The sequence below is a fragment of the Ornithodoros turicata genome, chromosome 1 (genome assembly GCF_037126465.1).
Source record: "Ornithodoros turicata isolate Travis chromosome 1, ASM3712646v1, whole genome shotgun sequence".
NCBI classification, from domain to species: domain Eukaryota; kingdom Metazoa; phylum Arthropoda; class Arachnida; order Ixodida; family Argasidae; genus Ornithodoros; species Ornithodoros turicata.
The window spans coordinates 45488389-45509922 of NC_088201.1; the positions used below are offsets into that span (position 1 = coordinate 45488389).

At 46.6% G+C, this 21534-nt stretch overlaps 2 protein-coding genes across 3 annotated transcripts in view; one reads left to right on the forward strand and one right to left on the reverse strand.

Moving 5' to 3' along the window:
• The window catches only part of LOC135398612 (leukocyte elastase inhibitor-like), a 208054-nt gene that overhangs the window by 66868 nt on the left and 119652 nt on the right, over positions 1-21534 (forward strand). The window lies entirely within an intron of this gene.
• The window catches only part of LOC135378152 (venom metalloproteinase BumaMPs1-like), a 43709-nt gene continuing 24608 nt past the window's right edge, over positions 2434-21534 (reverse strand). For both annotated transcript variants that reach the window (XM_064611062.1, XM_064611061.1), the window contains exons 10-14: positions 20072-20177; positions 19204-19347; positions 14176-14302; positions 6475-6588; positions 2434-2726 (exon numbers count right to left, since the gene is read on the reverse strand). In XM_064611062.1, the coding sequence (XP_064467132.1) occupies positions 2670-2726; positions 6475-6588; positions 14176-14302; positions 19204-19347; positions 20072-20177 (548 nt within the window). In that variant the 3' untranslated portion in view covers positions 2434-2669. The remainder of the gene's footprint in view (positions 2727-6474; positions 6589-14175; positions 14303-19203; positions 19348-20071; positions 20178-21534) is intronic.

Consider the following 21534-nt stretch of genomic DNA (forward strand, 5'->3'; position numbering starts at 1 on the left):
CCATAAACTTTAAGTATAAGAGGCGATGTTTGCATAACGCTTGCCTTTGGATGCTTTCAAAACTGTTGCTATCATCCTCCGATGTCTTTAATTTTTCATATCTCGAATTCGCCGATCGCGGTGTCGTTGTGAACCTGTCGTCCGGTGACCAAATGCCTGTTGTCACGATGCTAGAATTTTGCAATGGCATGTGGTGATGGTATGTGTCGTTCTCTGCTTGCTGCAGTTGGCTTCGCGGCATTGGCATGTAGACATACTAGCGACGAGAGGGCCAATGGCGCCGTCAGTTAGGAAATCTCTGTCATAATTCGTAGCTTATATTGTGCTTCTAACACCAATTATTTATCCAGCGCGCAGAAATGCATGAAGGAACAAACGTCCTAACACTCACATTGAGAAATACGTGTTGCTGAGTGAGCTTTTAATGGCTACGTCGTGGAATTTCTCCGGCTTCCTGCCCATTTTGCCCCCTTCACGCTTTCAGCCACGAGGATGAGTTTTTCCACTGTAGCCTGGAGAAGTGAGAACCGTCGCTCCCTTTGCATTGCACCGGCCACCGAAATAAGGCGTTCGACGCCACCGGAAGCGGCCGGTATGCCAAAGCAGACCTCCGCTAGACTACTCAGCCTAGGATATCGACTGGTGTTATGTTTCCAAAAGGTGCAGACATCTTGCTTGTCCTAGTCCTCTGCCAGAAACTCGTCACGCTCAGACGTCTGCCAAATTTCAGGCACCGAGAACACCGTATCAAGGACACTCTAGATGCTGAGTGCTCTGACCGTGCTCGGAATTTTCGGCTATTCTTCCCTTTCCAATTTTCTTTTTTTGATTGCGTGTTATCGACGCGGAGCAACTGTGGCTATGAGCGGCGTAGAGACGTGGACAGGTGGAGAGTGGACAACAGGAAAAGTGGGGTACAGGGGAGGATTAGTATGCGTCGTGGGCCGACTTCAGGGAGAGCTGTGCCATCTTTAAAGTCTTCGGAAAACCCATCGAAAACCTCAAACAGCACAGCCAGCGGTAGGATTCGAACCCACCACCTCCCAGTCTTCAGGGGGACGAACACGTGTTGGTGTTCGTCCCTTTTTGTCTCCGTGTCTCCGGTTTTTCTCCCTGTCGCTAGGCAATATACAGGGTGTCCACCGTAACCCTAGAAGTAATTTTTAAAACAAGAAAAATCACTTTTTCCGAGTTTTAACCAATACTAATGTACTCTACGCCTAAAAGCCCATCTTAAGAGGGCACAGGCAAGCTTCTGTGTCGATGCATTAACTTTCGTAAATTAACTTTTAATTATCAGATAGGGGATTGACCCAATGAGCATATCGAATCCTTTGGGGTCACTGGTAACATTACCGTTTTCAGAACAAAAATCGAGACAGTTATAGAGCGAGGAAAGGGCCTGGAAATAAGGCGATCTGGTCGTCATATTTCGACGCTTAAGTAAAAGCGCTCCCCCCCCTTTTTTTCGAGTTTTCCCTTTCCTTTGTATGCGGGGGCAGGGGATGGGGGTGGACGCTGTCGCAGCAATCTGTCCCCATGGAATCTACCCCTGCTGTGACAGCGTTTTCCCTCCCCCGCATACAGAAGAGAAAAATTGAGCGCTTCTACTTGGCGCGTCGGAAAATAACCACCAGATTGCCTTTTTTCCCGGTCTTTTCGTCGCGCTATAACTGTTTCAATTTGTGTTCTGAAAACGGTAATGTTACCAGTGTCCCCAAGGGATTCGACGTTCTCATTGGGTCAGTCTCCTACTTTGGATAATTAAAAAGTTAATTAACGGACGTTAATTAATGCATCGACACAGAAGCTTGCCTGTGCGTTTAGGCGTAGAGTACATATCGCCATTGGTTAAAACTTGGAAAAAGTGATTTTTCTATGTTTAAAAATTACTTCTATAGTTACGGTGGACACTCTGTATATTATGGCATAAAACATACTGAAACACAGCACAGGCAAAATAGACTGAAGACACGACAGTACACAACAGGTGCTAACATGACAAGCAGTTGTCCTGTCGTTTTCTCAGTCTGTTGTTTGCGCTGCGTTGGTATGTCGTTCCGTTACCAACTACCCCATTCGTCCTTAGTACAGGATATATTATGACCCCAATTACACTGCGCTGTTAGCCACGTCACGCCATGGAGCGGCTAGTGTCATATCGCAAATAGGCCCTAGAAATGCAGTGTATTTATGTCGTATTCCCAGGAAATGTTAGTAAAAAATGTATATTGTCGGCCTTGTATGGGGCATGCTAGTATCCTGCGTCACTTCCAGGGGTTCAGTTCAGAACAAGTTGAGAGCACATACGGATGGTCGGGAATATGGGTCGTATAATCTGAGGCACTTCCTGACTGACAAGAGGGCTTAGTGCGTGTAAAGAAGGAAACGATTAGAGAAAAAAAATATTTATATGCACTTCGTTACGTCGTCTATTATATACTTCTCGGTTTTTATTGTAACTATAATTACATGACGAATGATTCTGCGATTTGCGAAAAAATGACGTCTATATAGTGACGTATCCGGAGCGCACCGACGTCCTGGTCACATTCCCGTTTACTTGTCACAGCCATGGTGGGTATAACCAGAGACCTCATGGAACTGGTCATCTGTCTTGTTGTACAAGGAAACATGACAGAACGGGCAGGGCGATAGACGCTCGTAGCTCACAGATAGGACCTCTCGGCTTCTTCTTTATCCACGCATACCTCATTGAAGCACACCTATCGTGAAAGGCAAACCAGACATAATCATTAGTTCAAATATTTCTTGACGGAAAAGCCTCTCCCAAATTCTGAATATACCTCTTGCGAGACAACATTAGACAGCGATACATAATGGTAATTCAACCGCTTAGGTGTACATTTGCACGTATGTTCGCCATTGACCTCGGGGGTACGCCTTAAAAAGGCACTAAAGTGCAAAAATTTATCCTAAAAAATGAGGGGCGTCGTTACCTTGACAGTAATATAAAAGGAACGGGGTCGGTGTTGCATTGTTCGTGATTTAAACGCGAAGGAACCCGCAATTTATACTTTCTCCTTCTCTCCTCCTCAAGAGACGCGGGTGTCTCCGTTTGGTCCCCGCAAACGATTCCCCGCGATGATTGGGCAACTCGTTTGCGGAGACCGATGGGAGGCATCCGCCTCAAAAGAGAATCCGAATGTTATTAAGCGCTAGAACAGTATATCTAAATTCGATACATCCAACGATATTTCGTCTACCTTGAGCCATCTGCGTCCTATACAGGCCATGGTTAGCTGAGAAGACTCGCTAATATATCAGAGCTAGGTGCAAATTGTAACATAGTGATCTAAAAGGTATGCAAGACATAATAGGGTCGTAACAGAATCCCCCTGTCGTACGTGATTGGAAAAACAAGGATGGGGGGTGCATGGCCATTTTAACTATCTGAGGGCAGTTCCAGGGGAGGCATTTGGTGGAGATGAAGAACCCACGAAATAAATGGACTCCATTGGTCCTCTGTGTGCTTCGGTGACAAAGCATTTGTGCGAATATAATGTTGACGTTCAGTAGTGCATGTACTGGAAATGCAAATATGGAAAATCGTACACTGTACTACTTACATATTAGTCTGTACATAAGATGATGGTAACTACACATACATGTAAGGAAAAGGAAACCGCCTTAGGGGGAGCACTGCACGGGGCCTAAATTTACCAGCCCGACCCGGCCCGTACCCGCAGCCAGTCTTACCCGACCCTATAGCCCGACCCGGCTGCCGAAAATTCAGCCCAGCCCAGCCTAGACCGTACTCGACGCCACGGAGGCTTATCCGGCTGCCGAAAACTCGGCCCGGCCGAAGCCCGGCACGCAGCTGCATAGGCAGATTTGTAAGGCGTCCGTCCAGCAAGTTCAATCCCCACCGTAGAGGTAGGGACTCATAATACAGAGTAAAGCACAGGTACTGTTCGCGACATACTTGTCTGGAATCTCCAGCCCGTGGCCCACCGGTCCCCTATCGACGGTGTCGCGCGCGAAGGACCCGTACCATTGTCGCCTCCGATGGGAAATTGTGTTTCACACAACGCCACCAACCGGGAGAGATCATCTGTGATACTTGGGCCTTGGGCGACGTCTGCTAGTATAGGTATAGGGGGAGAAAGAATGCTAGCAGATACGCATTAGGCGCTAGAGTATCACAGATGATCTCTCCCGATTGGCGGCGTTGTGTGAAGCACGGCCTCCCCAGGCTCCAACAGCTCCCCATAGTTTGAGATGATTCACACAACACCGGGCACACGACCAATGAAAGTGCGACGTTGTAGAAATTATGCAATGCCAGTCGGCCAATCAGGAGCCTTAACTTTGGCTGACCTTTCGATCGGTTCTGGCTACCATCGACTTCTACCGGATTTCACTCCTACCGCCGTTACCCGATATTGAAAATAACTGAAGCTTCTTTTGGATAAAAGAAATATTTATTTGACACAAAGCACTGATTGAAAGATCTGATACATGGGTGCACTGTGAACACAAAGTCCACTGCGTTGCTGACGCACTGTAACTATAAGTTCGAACTTGAAGCAAAACGAACACAGCTCTCCAAATCCGACGGGGCCCGAACGTGTTCTTCACTCTCCAACCGCTCCTTCTCACGAAGCATCCCAGTTCCGGAGTTGATAGACTGTTCGTGGGATAATAGTCGTGTCCAGGAACAGCACAACACACGTTGAATCACATTGACGCATGAATAAACCAGCGGACACTTCTACAAACTGTTCTGGCGATTGACATCACCGAAACACGGGATACAAGAGGGCTCCTTGCCGGCCAATTTTATGATGAACATCTTCTTTCGTTGCTTGCAGAGTGGAAAATGCACTTGTGTGGCACGTAATCGTAATCCTGTCTTTGTTGTCAGGTCTCAAAATCCGACTGCAGACGACGCCCGTATGCGTTCTTCACGCTCCAACCGCTCCAGCCCACGAATCATTCCAGTTCCGTAGTTGATAGACTGTATGTGGGATAATAGTCGTGTCCAGGGACAGCACAACACGCGTAGAACCACAAACTGTTCTGCCGATTGACATCACCGAAACACGGGACACAAGAGGACGGACGCCGTGCCGACCGATGCGAGCTATTTCGAAACTATATGCTGAAACTGCTGAAACGGCCGACGGGACGCTGCACGCACATGCGCGCGTACAAAATGCGATTTCAAAACGTTGTCGACCAATCGGAGCGCGCACACTGTCTGGGCCGACGAGCTTGCAACGTTGTAGATTGGCGCAGTGGTACACTCTACAGCAGCATCCTCGGTTAACTGAGGAGGACTGGCCTCCCCTCGGAGGCGATATAATATTATGGGTCCTTCGCGCGCGACACCGCCGATAGGGGACAGGTGAGTCACGGGCTGGAGATTCCAGACAAGTATGTCGCAAGCAGTACCTGGAACGCGCAAGCGCAACCTTTGATGCGGTTTGTGCTTGTTGCAACACATTGGCGTCGAGTCTCATGCGCCTGCAGTGCACGGCGTTTATAGGGCGTGATCCTCAACATGGCGAAGTCGATAATGCGAAGCCGACGCGTTGCAGTGTTTTAGCAGAAAGACGGAGGAAGGACCCAGACACCGGCTCCTTTGTTTTCAAAACGAACGATGATTAAAAATGCGAAAGAATGGTTGACAAGAGCTCGACCCGACTCAGGCCTGAGCACTCTCGGACTGAACCGAAACCCGGCCCGAGTTCGCAGTCAAAACCACTTTGAAGCCAGATTTCGGCCTGCGGGCCGTGCTGGGATCGGGTTACTAATAATAACTCTTTACGTCGCTTTACGTCGCGAGACAACTGTGATCATGAGCGACGCCGCAGTGGTCGAGTTTGTGGATTAATTTTGCCCAATCTCGGCACACGGGACACCACATTTAGCGTCCCTCGCAGAAGACTGCGTGACTGAGCAACTTGTACCCTTCCGGCAACTTACCACCGTCCTCGGCCTGGTTTGAACCCGCGATGTTGGGATCAGCAGGCGGACACGCCACCGACTGATCCACCGAGGCCGGCAACCGGGCTCGTGTTTTCGGGCCAGCCCGCGACCCTTTGCAGTGTTCTACTGGCTGCACGTAATATGTGAGTTTGTAACTCAAACGTCGCCATACCAGCCATGTGGATGGACCAGCATTGGACAACCGCCTCAGACTTATTGCGCATCATCAGCAGTACGGTCCTAGGCAACGTTTCCGTGGGTGGCACCAGAAGGTCATGTATAGCATGATTTCCTCCCGTCAGGGTTACAGCCTCGCCAGTGCTGGTATGGCGACGATTGAATTACAAACTCATATATATACATGTCACAGATATTAGCTGTAGAACGCTTCTGGTGTGTATACAGATGTAAGATGTTTTCGTAACGATATTCCCTTTCCATAGAATTCCGTGGTCATGTTATACGAGTACATTTATTCTGAAGTGTTTCATTTGCAAATAACGAAAGAGCTGAAGGTACCTTATTGTCGCCGCAGATGGTGCCGTTTGGAGTTATCTCCGGGCTACACTTGGGCTTTTTCTTGTTTCTTTGATTGCAGCATGTTAAGATGCACCGTGAATCAGTGTCAATCTCCTGAAAAACGATACGTTACATAAGAACGGATAATTTGCTAGTTGGTAGAAGTTCATGTTGCGAAGTTCAACCGCGAGAAAGTGACTCTAACGAGGAACAGAGAAACAAACAGGATGAAGCGCTACTCTCAACTCAAGATTTAATGAGCAGAATGTGTGGAAGAAGGACGTGACAGTAAACGAAAACGAAAATAGGGGGCCATGAGCAGGAAGAGGTCGAACAAGGTTAGACTATGACATGTGTGCTGATACAGTGGGACACACATACCGCTGCCATTTTCACGCGCAATACAAGGTATATCTAAACTGGTAGCGAAAACAAGCGAGAATACCAAATCAGACCCATCGGCAAGGCTATCATCATAGGGCGCGAGCGGTCCTGGGTGTTGGTAGTAGAGGTACGATCGTAAACAAAAGGCTTTACAACATGGGCATGGCGTGTGTGCGCACTAATAGGTTATTCATAATTTCAATGCAGAAAAAGTTATCTGTTGCCCCTCTCCTGCACATGTACGAAATCATCTACCACCCAAGTCACAGAAGGCCTTGTGTATCCGTGCATCTCTGTGTCCGTGCCGTGTGTCCGCACCATGTAACACGGAGTTTGTACACTTTTTCGGTTAAACAGAAAGCGACCTTCACATCTCGGAGATGTAGACCACGATTAACACGTGCGAACAGATGAATACAGTGCATCCCCTGTTACTGGCCCCGCGGAAAAAAATAATTCGTCATTGCGCGACCCGACATGGTGGCAGAGCCGTAGCGAGGCAAGGTCGCGCCCGGGGCAGGGCAAATCCCCGTAGAGCCCCGTAAACAAAGAAGTGAAAACGCTTATTTGCACTGCCGAGATAGTACATTCAAATTTGCTTCGTTTCCGCTTTAGTCCTGCCCCCCCCCCCCCGCCCTCGTCGCTACGGCTCTGCATGGTGGCGTGAGTGTAGTGCTAGCAGGAATCAGTTGTGCACCAACGATGTCATGTTTCTTTGCAATGAACCCATTATGGCCACTCGTTGAAGAAATGCAAACGTCTAATCACTACGTGCACATATAGCTCTACCTGAGAAATGGACCCTAAGCGAACCTTGCTAGTCAAAATCTGTGATAACTGTGCGTATTTCCAATTGATACGTGCCATTAAACTTGATAGGATTTATTTTTCTCTGTTCTCGCCTGGTGTTGTTGCCCTGGGTAATTACCGTATTTTTCGGTGTATAACGCGCACGTTATACAGTAAAAAAGTGCTCTGAAGAGGTCCTGCGCGTTATTCACGAAAATATTTTCCTGCAGAGCTCGTTTTCGGGTCAACGTGGGTTGACGGGGGTTGACGATGGGTTGACGTACAAATTCTAGCCTCTTCCAGGGTGTGCTGTGGCTTTCCCCAAAACCTCTTTGGGTCAGTTCACAAAACTGGCGAAAGGGCACTGAACATGATACTGCTTAAGGATACTGTAAAGCTGTCCATAATCCTGAATTCATTTGAGAACGGTAAAAGTGCTAGGGTGCAGGCGAGCTGGTACATTGTGGAACGACGAAAAACCTGAGACAAGGAGCACAAAGGAAAACACGCACACAACACGTTCTCAAAGGCGTTCTCAAAGGCATTTCAGAAGGCTCGCGTGATTGTGAAGGGACGCGAAACCGAAAGCGGAGAGGAGGTTGAAGTATACTATGACTCTGATACTGTTGCATCGGAGTTTAACAGCTTTGACTAAATGCGTTTCAAATAAAGCATATCCATATATGATACACCGCCTTTGTATATTATGTATACTGGCGGGAGTACAGAAGTTTGCAGCAACATTGTGGTACGCGTAATACATCGAACTTTTTTCAAATTCGGCCCGTTTTTAGGGGTGCGCGTTATACACCGGAAAATATGGCAGTATGGTTCGGTCAGGAAAAGGGGAAGGGAATACAACGCAAACGAAGTGCGCGAATGTAAACGTGCCATGGCTAATTATGCACTGCTTATTATTCATACTGCTGACGTCTTCTCTGACGTCATTTATTTACAATCTTAGTAGTCCGCGCAACGGATGGATGGCGCTGACGTTCTCTATCATGGCGTCATTCTGAAGACGCAGGGGACTATGGGAGTTCCGCTACCTGTGTAGATATACTCTGCGCAATATACTAGCCCGCAGTAGCATGGGCTGCTTTGAGGACGTCTTCCCCTTCCACTACAGACCTACGCCTGTCTTCGCAGGACGCATCCTAATCTGGTCGAATCGTTATAGCATATATGAGCGAAAACAGCACTAGAAGGAAGCTCACTGCCTCTTCTTTTCCGGTTTTATGTCATATCTATGTCCTCACGACTGATCGCGACCCAGAGAAATAACCACACATACTGATAAAACACAACAACTCCGGGGTCACCTCTCCGCCGCCATCTTGAAAATCGCAAAGCGCCCTCTTTAGTTGCTGAAAGTTGTGGCCAGACACGATACATAGCTTGCGAAAACAACAAGCACGTAAAATACTTGGTGTGCGTTTGTCCGCCTCTGCATTCGAAGCGCTTTTTCAAGGAGACAAGTGCACGGAAGAACGCAGTAACATAGGCAAAATAACATATTTCTGCAATAAAGGCACGCATCAGCGAAAGCTTGCTAAATTCTGAATGTATGGTGAGTACCGAACGGCAAAAATAGTCTCTGCTGTAATTCTTTTCCTTTTCCTTTTGCCCAGCCGAATAGAAAGCGCACCGAAATGTCCGTGAACCGAAGTGTCCGTGCACCGAAGTGTCCGTGCACCGAAGTGTCCGTGCACCGAAGTGTCCGTGCACCGAAGTGTCCGTGCACCAAAATGTCCGGTTCCCGCGCGAGCAGTCACAGGCGCAAAAAAATGTCCCCTGGGTAGCGCATCCGGGTGCGATCTAATGCACTAGTAAGCATGTGTCTGGTAAACCCCGCAATTTTAATTCTGGAACAACAACAACTTTATTGTGAGATGATGAATGGGGAGTTTCATCGCCAGGGGCGATACTCTACCCCATTGCTGGTGGGGGTGATGCGAAGAATGAACTAATGAGCGAATCTCTGGAATATCTGGTGTGGTAACGGATAGTGGTTTGCTTCGAACGTACTAGATGCATTCGTGTTGCGAATGGTGTTGTTTGTCAAAATGTTTGGTGTGCTGCTGTGGTGCACTGGGGTTGCAAAGTACAAATTTTGTTATGAGAAAAATCAGGCTGAGCACAAACCAGACAAAAATAAATTCATAGGGTGCTTATCGAATTAAATCGGAATTTACCGAAACGTGTGACGTTATAATTGAAAATAGGTCACTATTTTGGAACTTTTGTTCTGGAGATGAATGAACAATAGTATAGGGACATCTAAAAGTAATGGCAAACTGTTCTATGGCTCCCGCATCGAGCATGAAACAGTCACCCGAACAGTTGCTTTTTCCTGTGACCTCTGGTTGGGGTCTCCACGTGTGGAATGTCCGCGACGCTACCATGAACACAGAACAAACAACCATTGAACGACGTAGTACCGACGATTCCGAAGCGTTTTCGGGCACAGTCGGTCAGCCGTGCGCGAACTCATTGACTATTTCAGTTTGGAATCAGCTGTCCTATGTTCGCCGCGGTCAAACAGAAATCCATAACTTTTTTTCAAATATCTGAACGACACCGGTAGGACCGACACCATAATAGGACGTGAACTTACACTGACGGAATAAGGCTGAGAAAGACCGCTGCACAGATAAGAAAAAGGACTACAGAAAATCGCGCCTTTTTGGCGGGTCTTTACATTCCCAGGCAGAAGTAACCGACTTCTCTTCAACGCATACACCAATCCGGGCAACTCTCACATGCAATAAAGAGGACATGCAGGGCCACCTATGAGTGAAGTTTCAAGCACATGGAGCACCGCGTCTCTGACAGGCGGCGTGGAGCAAAAAATGTCGCGCCTTGCTCGTGTCTCATCTTGCCCCACCTTACCCCACAGATGAAAAATGGCGTGACTGCACCATCAGCGCTAAAGGTCGGAGGGGGGGGGGCACCGGGGGAGAGGGGGCGACCGCCCCTCTGCCCCCACCTTCTGACGGATGTAGGAAAAAATGGTACCGGAAAATACGGTTTCGGAAAAAAGGTCCCTGTTTGTGTGGGCGGAAAAAATGGTCCCGCAGACGCCCGCGCCTGAAATTGGGGAGACGTAGTTTCTTTCTCTTTTTTTTTTTCATGTGCTCATGGACAATGCAATCTACACGCCATTCAATGAGTAACATAAAAGCGATATCATTCGCTTCACTAGTTCGCTAGCGATATCGTTCGCTGGATGCTAGTATTTTTCTACTGTTGGTCAGACACGGGTTTTACAGTTGTTCCCTGCATCTTTTCTTTGTCGATGTTTATGGACAATAAAAGCTGTACACCCACTCCCATTCATTGTTTCATTGCCCTTACAACTCCGTTTCTGCTGAAGATACGGTTTATCGACATAGAAAGTATAAGAGAACAACGGCAAAACTGGGCGTGAAGTTGGAGCCTCATGATAGTAAGCTCAGTTTAGAGCGTTTATTTTGTTTAATTTCATTGGTACGAGTACAGAAGGTGAAGTGCCATTTTGCTCACTACTCTGTAATACTTCTTTTATAAAAGAACGCCTGTATCATTTTTCAAACCTATCTGCCAGAAATACGCAGAAGGTAGCAGGACCTTGTAGAATCTCGCCATGTCATAGTCACGATTTATGTATTTATTTGTTGTTGTTGTTGTAGAATGTCTCCCTAATCTTGTTGCGTCGTCTGTACTCAGCAAAATAAAGTAAAAATAAAGAAATGAACAGACTTGCAGCGAATATAGCCACTTTATGTTCCTCACTGAATGGCGTGCAGTTTTTCCAATTTCAACAAATCAGGAGGGCGAATGGTATCACTTGATCGGCTATGATCCGTTTCATCAGCTGTCCACAACGACGCTCTGTATTTTTCGGCGCACGGAACCCCGCGGGACCATTTTTTCCGGGACCAGCAGCGTAAGATCAGAAAAGAAAAATCAGATATGCTTCCGCATTTTACTTGAAGCGTCTCCGCAACCACGTCGTTGCCTGGGACATACGGTTAACAAGGTGTGTTTACCATGTACGTAATGTGGTGCAAGTAATTGCATTACTGCTAATCCATTACATTTTTGAGTAATTTTGGGAATAATCGATTAGCTTTCCGAGCGAGTAATTTATCAACAATCTGATTACAATTTTGGGTGACCGTTTACTAATTACTTTCCGACTCAGCTTAATTCATAGACGAAACCAACGCACAGCCTCCATCAAAGCCTTTCCTATCTGCCTTGGTTTCCACTACAATAAGAGGAGGTAATTTAATAGCTTTCCAAGCATAGGTCAAGCTTCCGACACAGTGAGTCACCGGGAGTTCCTCAGTTGGAATGTAGCGCAGCTCAGCACTTCTATTGTGAAAACTTCAAGGGTCAACGCTTTCGAAGGAGATGCACAGAGAGGTTGGTCAGACCTTCCACTCCTATAGAGTGGAAAACCTCCCCACTTCATCATCAGAATATATCTGTTGTTGTTGTTGTTGAGATCGAGAAGGTAAAATAATACGCAGTACAGCTTGATGAAACGTCGTCAAGAAAAACAATATCGAAAGAATGAAGCACGAAGTCAGAGTAACTATTTAATACGTGAGCTTTCGGGCAGAGTATGCCCGGCGCCACCGTAACATCCGCGACATACTTTCTTCCTCTAACGTACAAAAACAGCCCTCAGGCTGCTCCCATTGTAATAGGAAACGATGCCAAACTTGTAAACACATCTTTCCTTGCACTAGAATAAAAAATCACGCCAGCAATTTTGAGTTCAAAATTGGACAACCTTTAAACTGTTATAACATTTAACATAACACATAACATTTGCTACACAATATTTTGCTCAAGATGTGGTTTACAGTACATTGGAGAGTCTTGTAATTCCATGCTTGAAAGGTTTTATGGACACAAAGGTGACATCGTTCGTAAACGACAGACTCCCATATCTGTGCATTTCAATCTCCCTGGTCACGACTATAATGAAGATTTAAAGATTGTAATTTTAGAATCCGGCTTCACTAACGATTATAAGCGTAAGGATAGATAATCGTTTTTAATTGCAAAGTTTCACAGTCTGGTTCCACATGGTATAAATGTACATAGCGGCCAGCTTTACCACCTGATGAAAAGGAACAACATGTCACTGTCCAACTTTTGAATGCACAAGTAATTTTTTCGCGGAATTCACTTCTTTTCAACGGACAAACGCGGCCGGCAGAAATACAAACGGAAAGAGTGGTGTAAGTTTCTTCAAACGGTCTTGGCGTCAGATATCTATCAAATGTATATCCTCCTGTTTTGTTCTTTGTGATTTCATCCTTGCGTTGCTTCTCTCTTGTTCTTTGATTCTTTCTCTCACCGGTCCCACTCCTTATACAAGCAATGTTTTAACTGCTTGTTTTGTCTGAAGAAGGGCAGACTCTGCCCGAAAGCTCACGTTCTAAATAGGTACTCTGACTTCGTGCTTCATTCTTTCGATATTATTTTTCTTGACGTTGTTGTTGTTGGTCAGAACACTGAGTTCGTAGCTGCGATTGTCCTTCGCCGTGGCTTCAGCTTTTTGCAAATGTTTATCGTTATGGAGAGAAAAGACGAAAACAATATGTTGTTTACATAAAGAAAAATTCCTATCCTGTTCAAAACCAATGAACTCCAGTCTCAGAAAGCTGGTCAAGGTATGCATAATTTCATGAACTTATCTAGTCCTATTACTTGCCTATGACTAGCCGTATCGAAAGTAGCGATCGAAGTAATAGTAAAAAATACTTTTGCCATAAGAATAGTAGTAACGGCAATTAATTTTACGAGTAACGTGTACAAGTCTGTTGCCATGTGAACACGTGACGGTTTGTCCCATCACACTTTTTCGCTATATCTGTCGATTCGTGATTTTCCAATATTGTCACGACCTCGATACAGCGATCTGTGCCCCATAATGTAAACGCCTACGTCTGGGCACACAGAGGGACGACACGAACACACGACTCAAAAAACGAAGACCGCAAAAGCAAAGACCATATCATGTTTGCAGAAGAATCCAGGTGATTAAGGTGGTCAAAGAAGGCGCGGCGACGAGTCTGCTCTCCTTTTTTCTTATGTGCCAATGGTGGAAAGCCTCTGTGTGTCCAGACTCAGGCTTTTACATTATGGGGTTCATCCAGCAACTGGCCTACAAATACGCCATCCTGTCTGCTATCGATATGTTTCGGGTGCACAATCCCTTCCCAAGCCGTCTTCCCAAGTGTATTGTAGTCGAGATATGTTTTGTATACAAAACATGAACATTTTGTATACAAAACATGGATAGTGAACGGATAGTGAACGGGCGTATACGCCCGTCAAACATTAGAACTGAAGCGCCCTGCAAGTTTCCCCTCCTTTTGTTGCAGGTAGGAAAAATTTTATCTACGTGTGCAAGTATGCTTTATTAATACAAGTTCGATGATGGTGGCATCAGTGACGCACTGTAATTACAATGCATCCATTTGGCCTCATCCTCTTTCTTCCCAATAATGCATGTCACGAACTTACCAGATGAGCACGCCGTCCATTGCAGTATGTATTAAGGAACTCCTGTTGTCCACGGCTTTCTTCTCCTTGGTTGATGACGTCACTGTAGTCGAAGTTAGTCTTCCAACATTTTGGGCCAATGCCTTCGCTACATGCGCACAAGGAAAGTTATGATTACACGAACTAGTATACAACTTCAAAATTAGGCAGAAAAAACAACTTTCTGATCAGGCAGATACGTTCAACCGCCGCATGCATTCTCGTAAGTCAAATGCTCGCTTTCCGCATGCCACGGACCTCCTCTACCAGCTCCGGTGGCGCAGCGGTAACGCGTGCGCTTGGAGACTGGGAGGTCCGCGGTTCGAATCCGCGGGCCGGCTGTGCCGTCTGGGGTTTTTCCTGGGTTTCCCTCAGATGTGTAATAGGCGTATGCCGGCACAGTTCCCCTGAAGTCGGCCCATGGACGCAGCTATCCTCCCCCCGAGCGGATTCCGCTCGGTCTTCTACTTCACCCTTTCCTCTCCTCCTCTCCACCACCTTTCCCTTCCCGAGAAACATGCCGCCTAATCAGGCAGGCAGACCTCTCGGGTTCCTCCCAACGACACTCCTCCTCCCTCCTCCTCCACGGACCTCCTCTCGTCAAGATGCTACATTAATTCATAGAATGCGACTCGATGTGGCTTTTACAACTGAGTGGCGTTACCGCCTGAGACAAGTTGACTCTCCCAGATGCTGTCACTGCGGTGCTGTCACTCTAGAAGATCTACAGGGTGTCCCAGAAAACGTGTCATTGAATTATAATAAAAAAAACTACACCACCTAGAATCATGCGCTCAAAGGCATTTGTTCTTACTACGTTTTTACCACCTCCTGATGTGAATGCCCTTCTCTGACGAAGTCTTGACGACATTCTTAGCAGAAGTAACCGCCATCATAAACTACAGGTCCTTGGTCCCTGTATCTTCGGAACCCCTGAATGTCCCTCAGTTCTCACTCTTAGTTCTCAAATTTTGACACAGAAACCGTCACCTGATACTCCCGGTTGCGAAATCCCCGATCTCGAAATTCACGTTCTTGAAACAAGAAAAATCAAGGAAAATGCTCGATTGCTTTGTGAAATGATATGCCATGTTTAAAAACACTGCTTCACTATTTAACCACTCAAGTTAGCCGGCGTCACGTTTGGCTGACGTTTCCCCCCTTTTTTTCCCCTTTGTTCTAATAAATATATCCCCCACCCTCAAGTTAACGAGTTTTCGATGTCTGTCCAAGTCGTTTTAGCGAACGAATGCCACATTTTAGCAGGCTAAGCTTAGGTTAGTTCAAGTTTGGTGTTTGCATTTTTCTGTCCAGGTTAGTCTAAGTTCGGTGTTGGCGGTTTCCCGTGCGCGACTGTTCATAGTCAGATAACATTTATTTACAGTAGTTTTATTTTGCAACGGGGATTTCGATCACTAAATTTCGAGGTACTACCCACAGTGCTGTTCGGCTGGGCCAGAGGGGCGCTTCTGTTTACGGCAATCAGCACCACTTGTGGCGATTGCGCTAAGTTTTCCAAAGTATCGTGTTCTCTCATCACGCACATGGTATGTGCTGTGTGAGAATGACGAAGTTGTGTTGCGCTTTTGAATAAGGCGAAAGGGACCGAGGATTGTTTCCCCATCAAGTCTGAAGAAGGTAAGCCGTCGACAGCGGCGCGTTCTCGGCGCATGGCAAAATATTCTCGGACAGGCTCGAAATACGAGTAAAATGTGCCTCCCAGGTGAGGTGTCGTAGATCTACTAGCTCTGAGCGAAACCTGACTGAAGAATAAAGCCTGAATGCATACAGTTGGGTATCTCTGGTTTCAAATGCTTTACTCAGGTTTACAAAGAGGGTGTTAGAGCAGGTGGAGTAATGAGTTATGAAATGAATGGAGCCAGCGCTACCAATGTTTGTCAGCAGCCAGTAGTCGGCTCTGTTTATGAGCATTACGTTCTTTCTTTTCCCTCTTTGCTTACTCCAACCCAAGCTACCACTTGTCACATATCCGTGACTATTTCGGAAGAGAGGAATATGGGAGTCAGATCAGAACAGTCATCAGAACAAGAATTTAGATGCCGTTGCGGCTGAGTTTATTGACTTTGAGACACTTGACAGTGTATGAGAACTAACTTAAGCAGAGATATGTCTCGAGTACAACACGACTTTCATAATCTAAGGACCACTTGCAATGACTCCCGGTGGATCCTGCGTAGGTATGATGGTTTTCGGATTCACATGCACTCGCGACATCTCATACTTCTCCTATGCTTGGTAAGCACTGGTTATCTAGGAATTTGTTCCACCTATATCTGTACAATATGTAACTAAGAATAAAAAAAAAATAAAAAATGCATATTCCACATTAGATATGATTTTCACATAGTACTACGCAACCCTAGACATAGGTCTACGTCTATGAGAGAATGGCGTAGACGCAGGCGAGCTGGTGGACGAAATTCATTATGAAAAAAGCCTGAGCGTGGGGCACGAAGAAGATACAGAGGCTGAACAGCTCAAGTTTATAAGCTTGCAGAGTCACGCATCTATCAGCTTGAGTTTGAATGTAAAAAAAGAGAAGAAAAACAGATATGATACAGGTACGCTCTGGTGTTCTTTGTGCTGTTCGTGCGTTTTATCACAGTAACGTGGCCCAGGCTTTTATTTTTCCCGTTCTCCGGGCTATACATTCTCAGATATTGCACGGAAACAGGTGGAAGATCGTGCACAGCGCATGTAATCACATTTTTTCGCATTACGAGTCTACTCAAATTTTTCCTCCCCGTACCACCAGGGGAGAAAGGCGACGCTAGTGTCGCGCTGCCAAACTCCAGGTGAACATCCCTATGGGCCAAAACAAACAGGCGCGCGCCAGAGAGATTTTGGAGTCCTTCAGCATACATCGGGCAGGCCAACGGTGCATTGGCTATCCTTCTGTTGACCTTTGCAAGGACGACCTTAATTTCGTTGGTGGCTTGATTCTATTCCCCTTCCCATACCTTCACCCTCCCCCTCCCTCGTCCTGTCTTTCATTCGTCTCGTATTCGTTCAATAAACCTCAGTTGGTAGTTCGAGCTTGTGTATGTTTGTCTCCACGTTTCTTTCTTTTTTGTTCGCTCCCTGTGATTCTGGACGCCGACCATCTTGCCCGACCTCCAGAGTAAGCAGGTAAAAAGATATTTATTTTATTTCGTGTTAGAAATGAACCTCGCTCAATGACTTTTTTTTTTAAATTCCGCGTTAGCATCGCGAAGCAACCCTCGCTCAATGACTTAGTATGCAAAACAGATTCGAAGTATCCCAATTTTGGTGACGTCATCGAGAGTTTGCGTCTCCCTCCTAGCAACCACGCCAGCGTCTTTGCACTTCACCAAACGTTGGAAGTCTGCCAGTAGCTGTGGAGAGAAGACTGAAATGGACCTTCCGGGAACAAGTTTGTCAGACACATTGCAGGTTGCGCTCATGACGTCATACTTCTCAGTATTAGAAATTAATTTTACGAGACTTCAGCTTTAGAGAGAGGAACAATAGTTTGGGAAAATACAGTGTGAGACACATGGATTGAAATGACATATTCGGTAAGACTCTGAAAGCATCAGATTTAGTGCGTGGTAGCACAATAGAAGGACACTAAGTGCCAAAACTTGTGGAATGAATGTCGCCGTTACCTTGGGAGCAATACAAAAGGAACGGGATTCATGGGTAGCGTCATTTGTAACTTTTGAGCGAAAAAACCTGCAATTTAAGGTTTCCTTCAGCCTCTCCTTCTCAAGAAGCAGGACAATGCGGAGGACCAGCGGTTTGGTTTTCTCAAACGATCTCCGGCGATGATTGGGTAAATCCTTTGAGGAGACCAATGAGAACACGCTCCGCACTGTACCCCTGAAATTGCGGTGTCTTTCGCTCATAAATCCCGAACCATGCAACGGACGAATCCCATTCCTTTCGTGTTGGTGTCGAAGTAACGACTTCTTTCATTCCGGAAAGAGAAATCTTTTCACTTTATTAGTCCCTTAAAGGATGCTCCATAAATATTTCGTTTTCGGTTGCGGTGTGTATTGTGCAACAAGCAATGCGTGCCCTTGCGCAAAAAAGATGACCGTAGCTGACCTGTAGCGCCGGGCGCGAGGTCTTCCAAACCTCTCCCTCCTTCAGAGAGCCCGCAAGTGAATGAGTGATGCTGATGACATTCCGTGACGTGAAGAGTCCGTCGCAAGTAGCATCGCGCTCTGTCCGTAGCAGACGAATTTTCAGCACGAAATGAAACCTTTTGGCGGCTCGCTACGGTGATGATACGGCACGGACCTGATTATGTCACACAGGGCAATGGACTCGTGCATCCAAGGGCACACCATACCGCTCATGACTCTCTTTTTCGTGGCGTTTTTGTAAAATAAATTGCGCACTGACAATACACCGTGCATCAAAAACATTGTGCACGGTGGGTCCTGGTAGATCGCTCAATGAATGGCGCAGGCTTTTGCTTTCGAGCTCGATGTCACTCCCTTGCTCCTGTAACTGATATCTTCGTTGCTGTCTTATCCCCATGCATTTGGTTTCGCTAAACCGCCCAGGAAAAGCTGCAATCTGCGAAGCACCCAAAGCCCGGGTCCACGAGCCACGCCTGCAGCCACGGAGCTCTAATTTGCCATTGAAAATTCGTCTGTTTCGGACGGGGCGCCGTGTTATGTGCCTTCGAACACACCTTCCATAGGCCGCTTCGACCGAGCCTGTTTCCATAACGTCAGCTGAGGGGATCTAACAATGTCGTAATGAAGCGGAGCAAACCTAACTGGCCTAACTCATTCTCGGAAGGGGATCTTGGGAAGACGGTGAGAGATTTCATCGCACGTGCTGATCTAAGTTATCGCTTAAAAACAAATTATGCTTGTTCAACAAACCGCTCCGCTGCATCAAACAGCGGAAAAATTATGGAGAGATCTGGCACTGCACCTTAGAATGTTACAACGGCACATGTTTGTGGGTTGTAGATGATGTAGACTTCGGTCAGCTGATTGTGACACATACCTCAGGAATTGCCTGATATAGACTTGACTGCATTCAGAGAATTGCACTCTCTCTGGACCCTTACCATCGTCGTCACTCATAATGTAGCCGTGAACACCTTTGCATATGGGAAGTTCGCCAGCGCTATCGTGTTGAGCGCCAACCCTGCACAGGATTATAAGAATGAATTATTCGAATAAGGGGGTCACAGTGTAAAGACAGACCAAGAAAAACAGAGGTGAGCGATGACACGTAGGACCTTTTGTGTCAAACATTAATTATAATACGCGTTCGTCATACTGCCGTGTATACGGGCAGTGTTTTCTAAATATAATTGTGTACCGTTGTTTGAAATCAGGCACAAGCGACTCGTTTATGGAGTGTTTGCTCGGCGCGCCAGTCTTGATAGAAACTAACTACTGTATTCTGAGGCTGGAACGCAAAATGGACTGACACGGCATCGAAGAGCCCAGGACAAGAAAGATCAAAATATGGCACTCGTTGAAAACGGCATGGAAGATGGTTGAATGGCGGGAATCAAATCTGCACCCCTTTATTAATGGTCAAGTGGGCTGTTTGGCTGCCTACCATTTGACTAAATTACCGCCAGCAATGGGGTAGAGTATCGCCCCTGGCGATCAAACTCTCCAACGCGCCATTAAACTAATGTTGTTGTTTGGCTGTCTACGACTACCATTTTTCGAGCGCAGGTCTTCGTAATACACGAGGAAGCTGGTCATATTGTTCAAAGGGGCGCCTAAAACAAAACAAAAATAATGAAGAACGCGGCAGGAAGAGTCACTAAGAGTTAGGAACTCTTGTGCAACAAATATCAGCATAAATAACTGGACGCAAGTGCAGAAGGTAATAGCCTGCTTCGGCTACTCACATGTGTCCGATCTCGTGAGCGGTGACGTAAAGTGTCCGATGGTACCACTCATAATCAGGAACCATTACGAGCCTGCTGTCACCGCACAGCCTGCCGAATGCTACACCTTCAAAAAAGATTTTAATAAATCATAGCAATACCTCCACGTCTATAAACAGGATACGTTAGCATAGGAAAGTCTCCGGAAGAAAGCTTCTGCTTACGAAAAATAAAAATAAAAAGGAAGAAGCATCACCGCATCGGTAATAGACGATTTTAGAAAGATGCGTGCGCCATCAAGCGCGCGGCGCAAAGCAGCATGGGAACTTTGAGGGACACTGCTCCGTCGTCTGCTTCGGTTATGGTTTACCCTGGCTAACGCTGCTGCTGCTCACACCGGGAATGTTGTTGTTGTTGTTCTAACTTCGCCTCAGGCTGTCTCATAACGCTGTAAGGTGCTCCAAGTTACGAGCCTTTGCGTGCCACAGGTGGCGCTTGCGATTCCAATGAAGGCTTCTGAGGGATCTCAGGCGGTTGCTGTTTTGTGGTCTATTTTTGAACCGTGATGTGGGCAAGCTAACGCTTGTCCCATCCTACAGTTGGCGATAGAAGGTCTATTCTCATACGCTTGTCTGTGACATGCGTTCACGACAGTTCTCGCGACGGAGATAAGGGAATGCCACCAGTCGAATGATTCCGCAGCAACGCCTCTGCGATCGTTGCTCCACAAAGTATTGCTCACCCTACAATACGTTCTGCGGGCTCGCCTAGAATACGTGCATAGCGTTCACACCAGTATGCATAACCAAAATCTTCAAACCGCTAAGTGGTGCCACTAGCGGCCTGCTACTTGACGGAGGCCGACGAAATTCGGTACATTGATTGGAAATAACCCTGACTTCCACATATTCGGCCGCCACTGTCACCCTTGGGTTATTAGTAGTTCTAGTGCACCGTACGCTATCGCCTTTGCGTACGTAAGGAATAGCGTTGTGGTTCTGCGCATTGCGCGAAGCTCTCTTTATGGTTTGCGCGTGCGCAGAAGCACCAACGGTATCCCTTACGTACGTAAAGGTGATGGCGTACGGTACATTAAAACTCTATTGTGAACGCAACGCCGCTTTGGTATCCCGCGAATCACAACTACGGTAATAGTCTGATTAACCAGAATATTGCACTTGAAGCTGTCATAATGCAAGAGTTGTAGTGAATACAAATTACGGAGAGATGCCATGTGAGAGCCATCCCATTAAGAAATGCTACTGACCCAACTTCAGCTTGGTCAACCTGGAGTCTCTCTTCGTCCACCAGGTCCCGATCACACACTACATAAGCGCGCTGTGAACGAACGAAGACTCCTCCTCTCCTCTAGTCCGCCTCTGAGCCTACACGTATCATTACAGGCGTGAAAGCTTCACGATTTGTCCGATTGAAAGCCTGTGCCGAACTTACTTTATTTAGCTACCGCAATGGGCAAAGAGTAG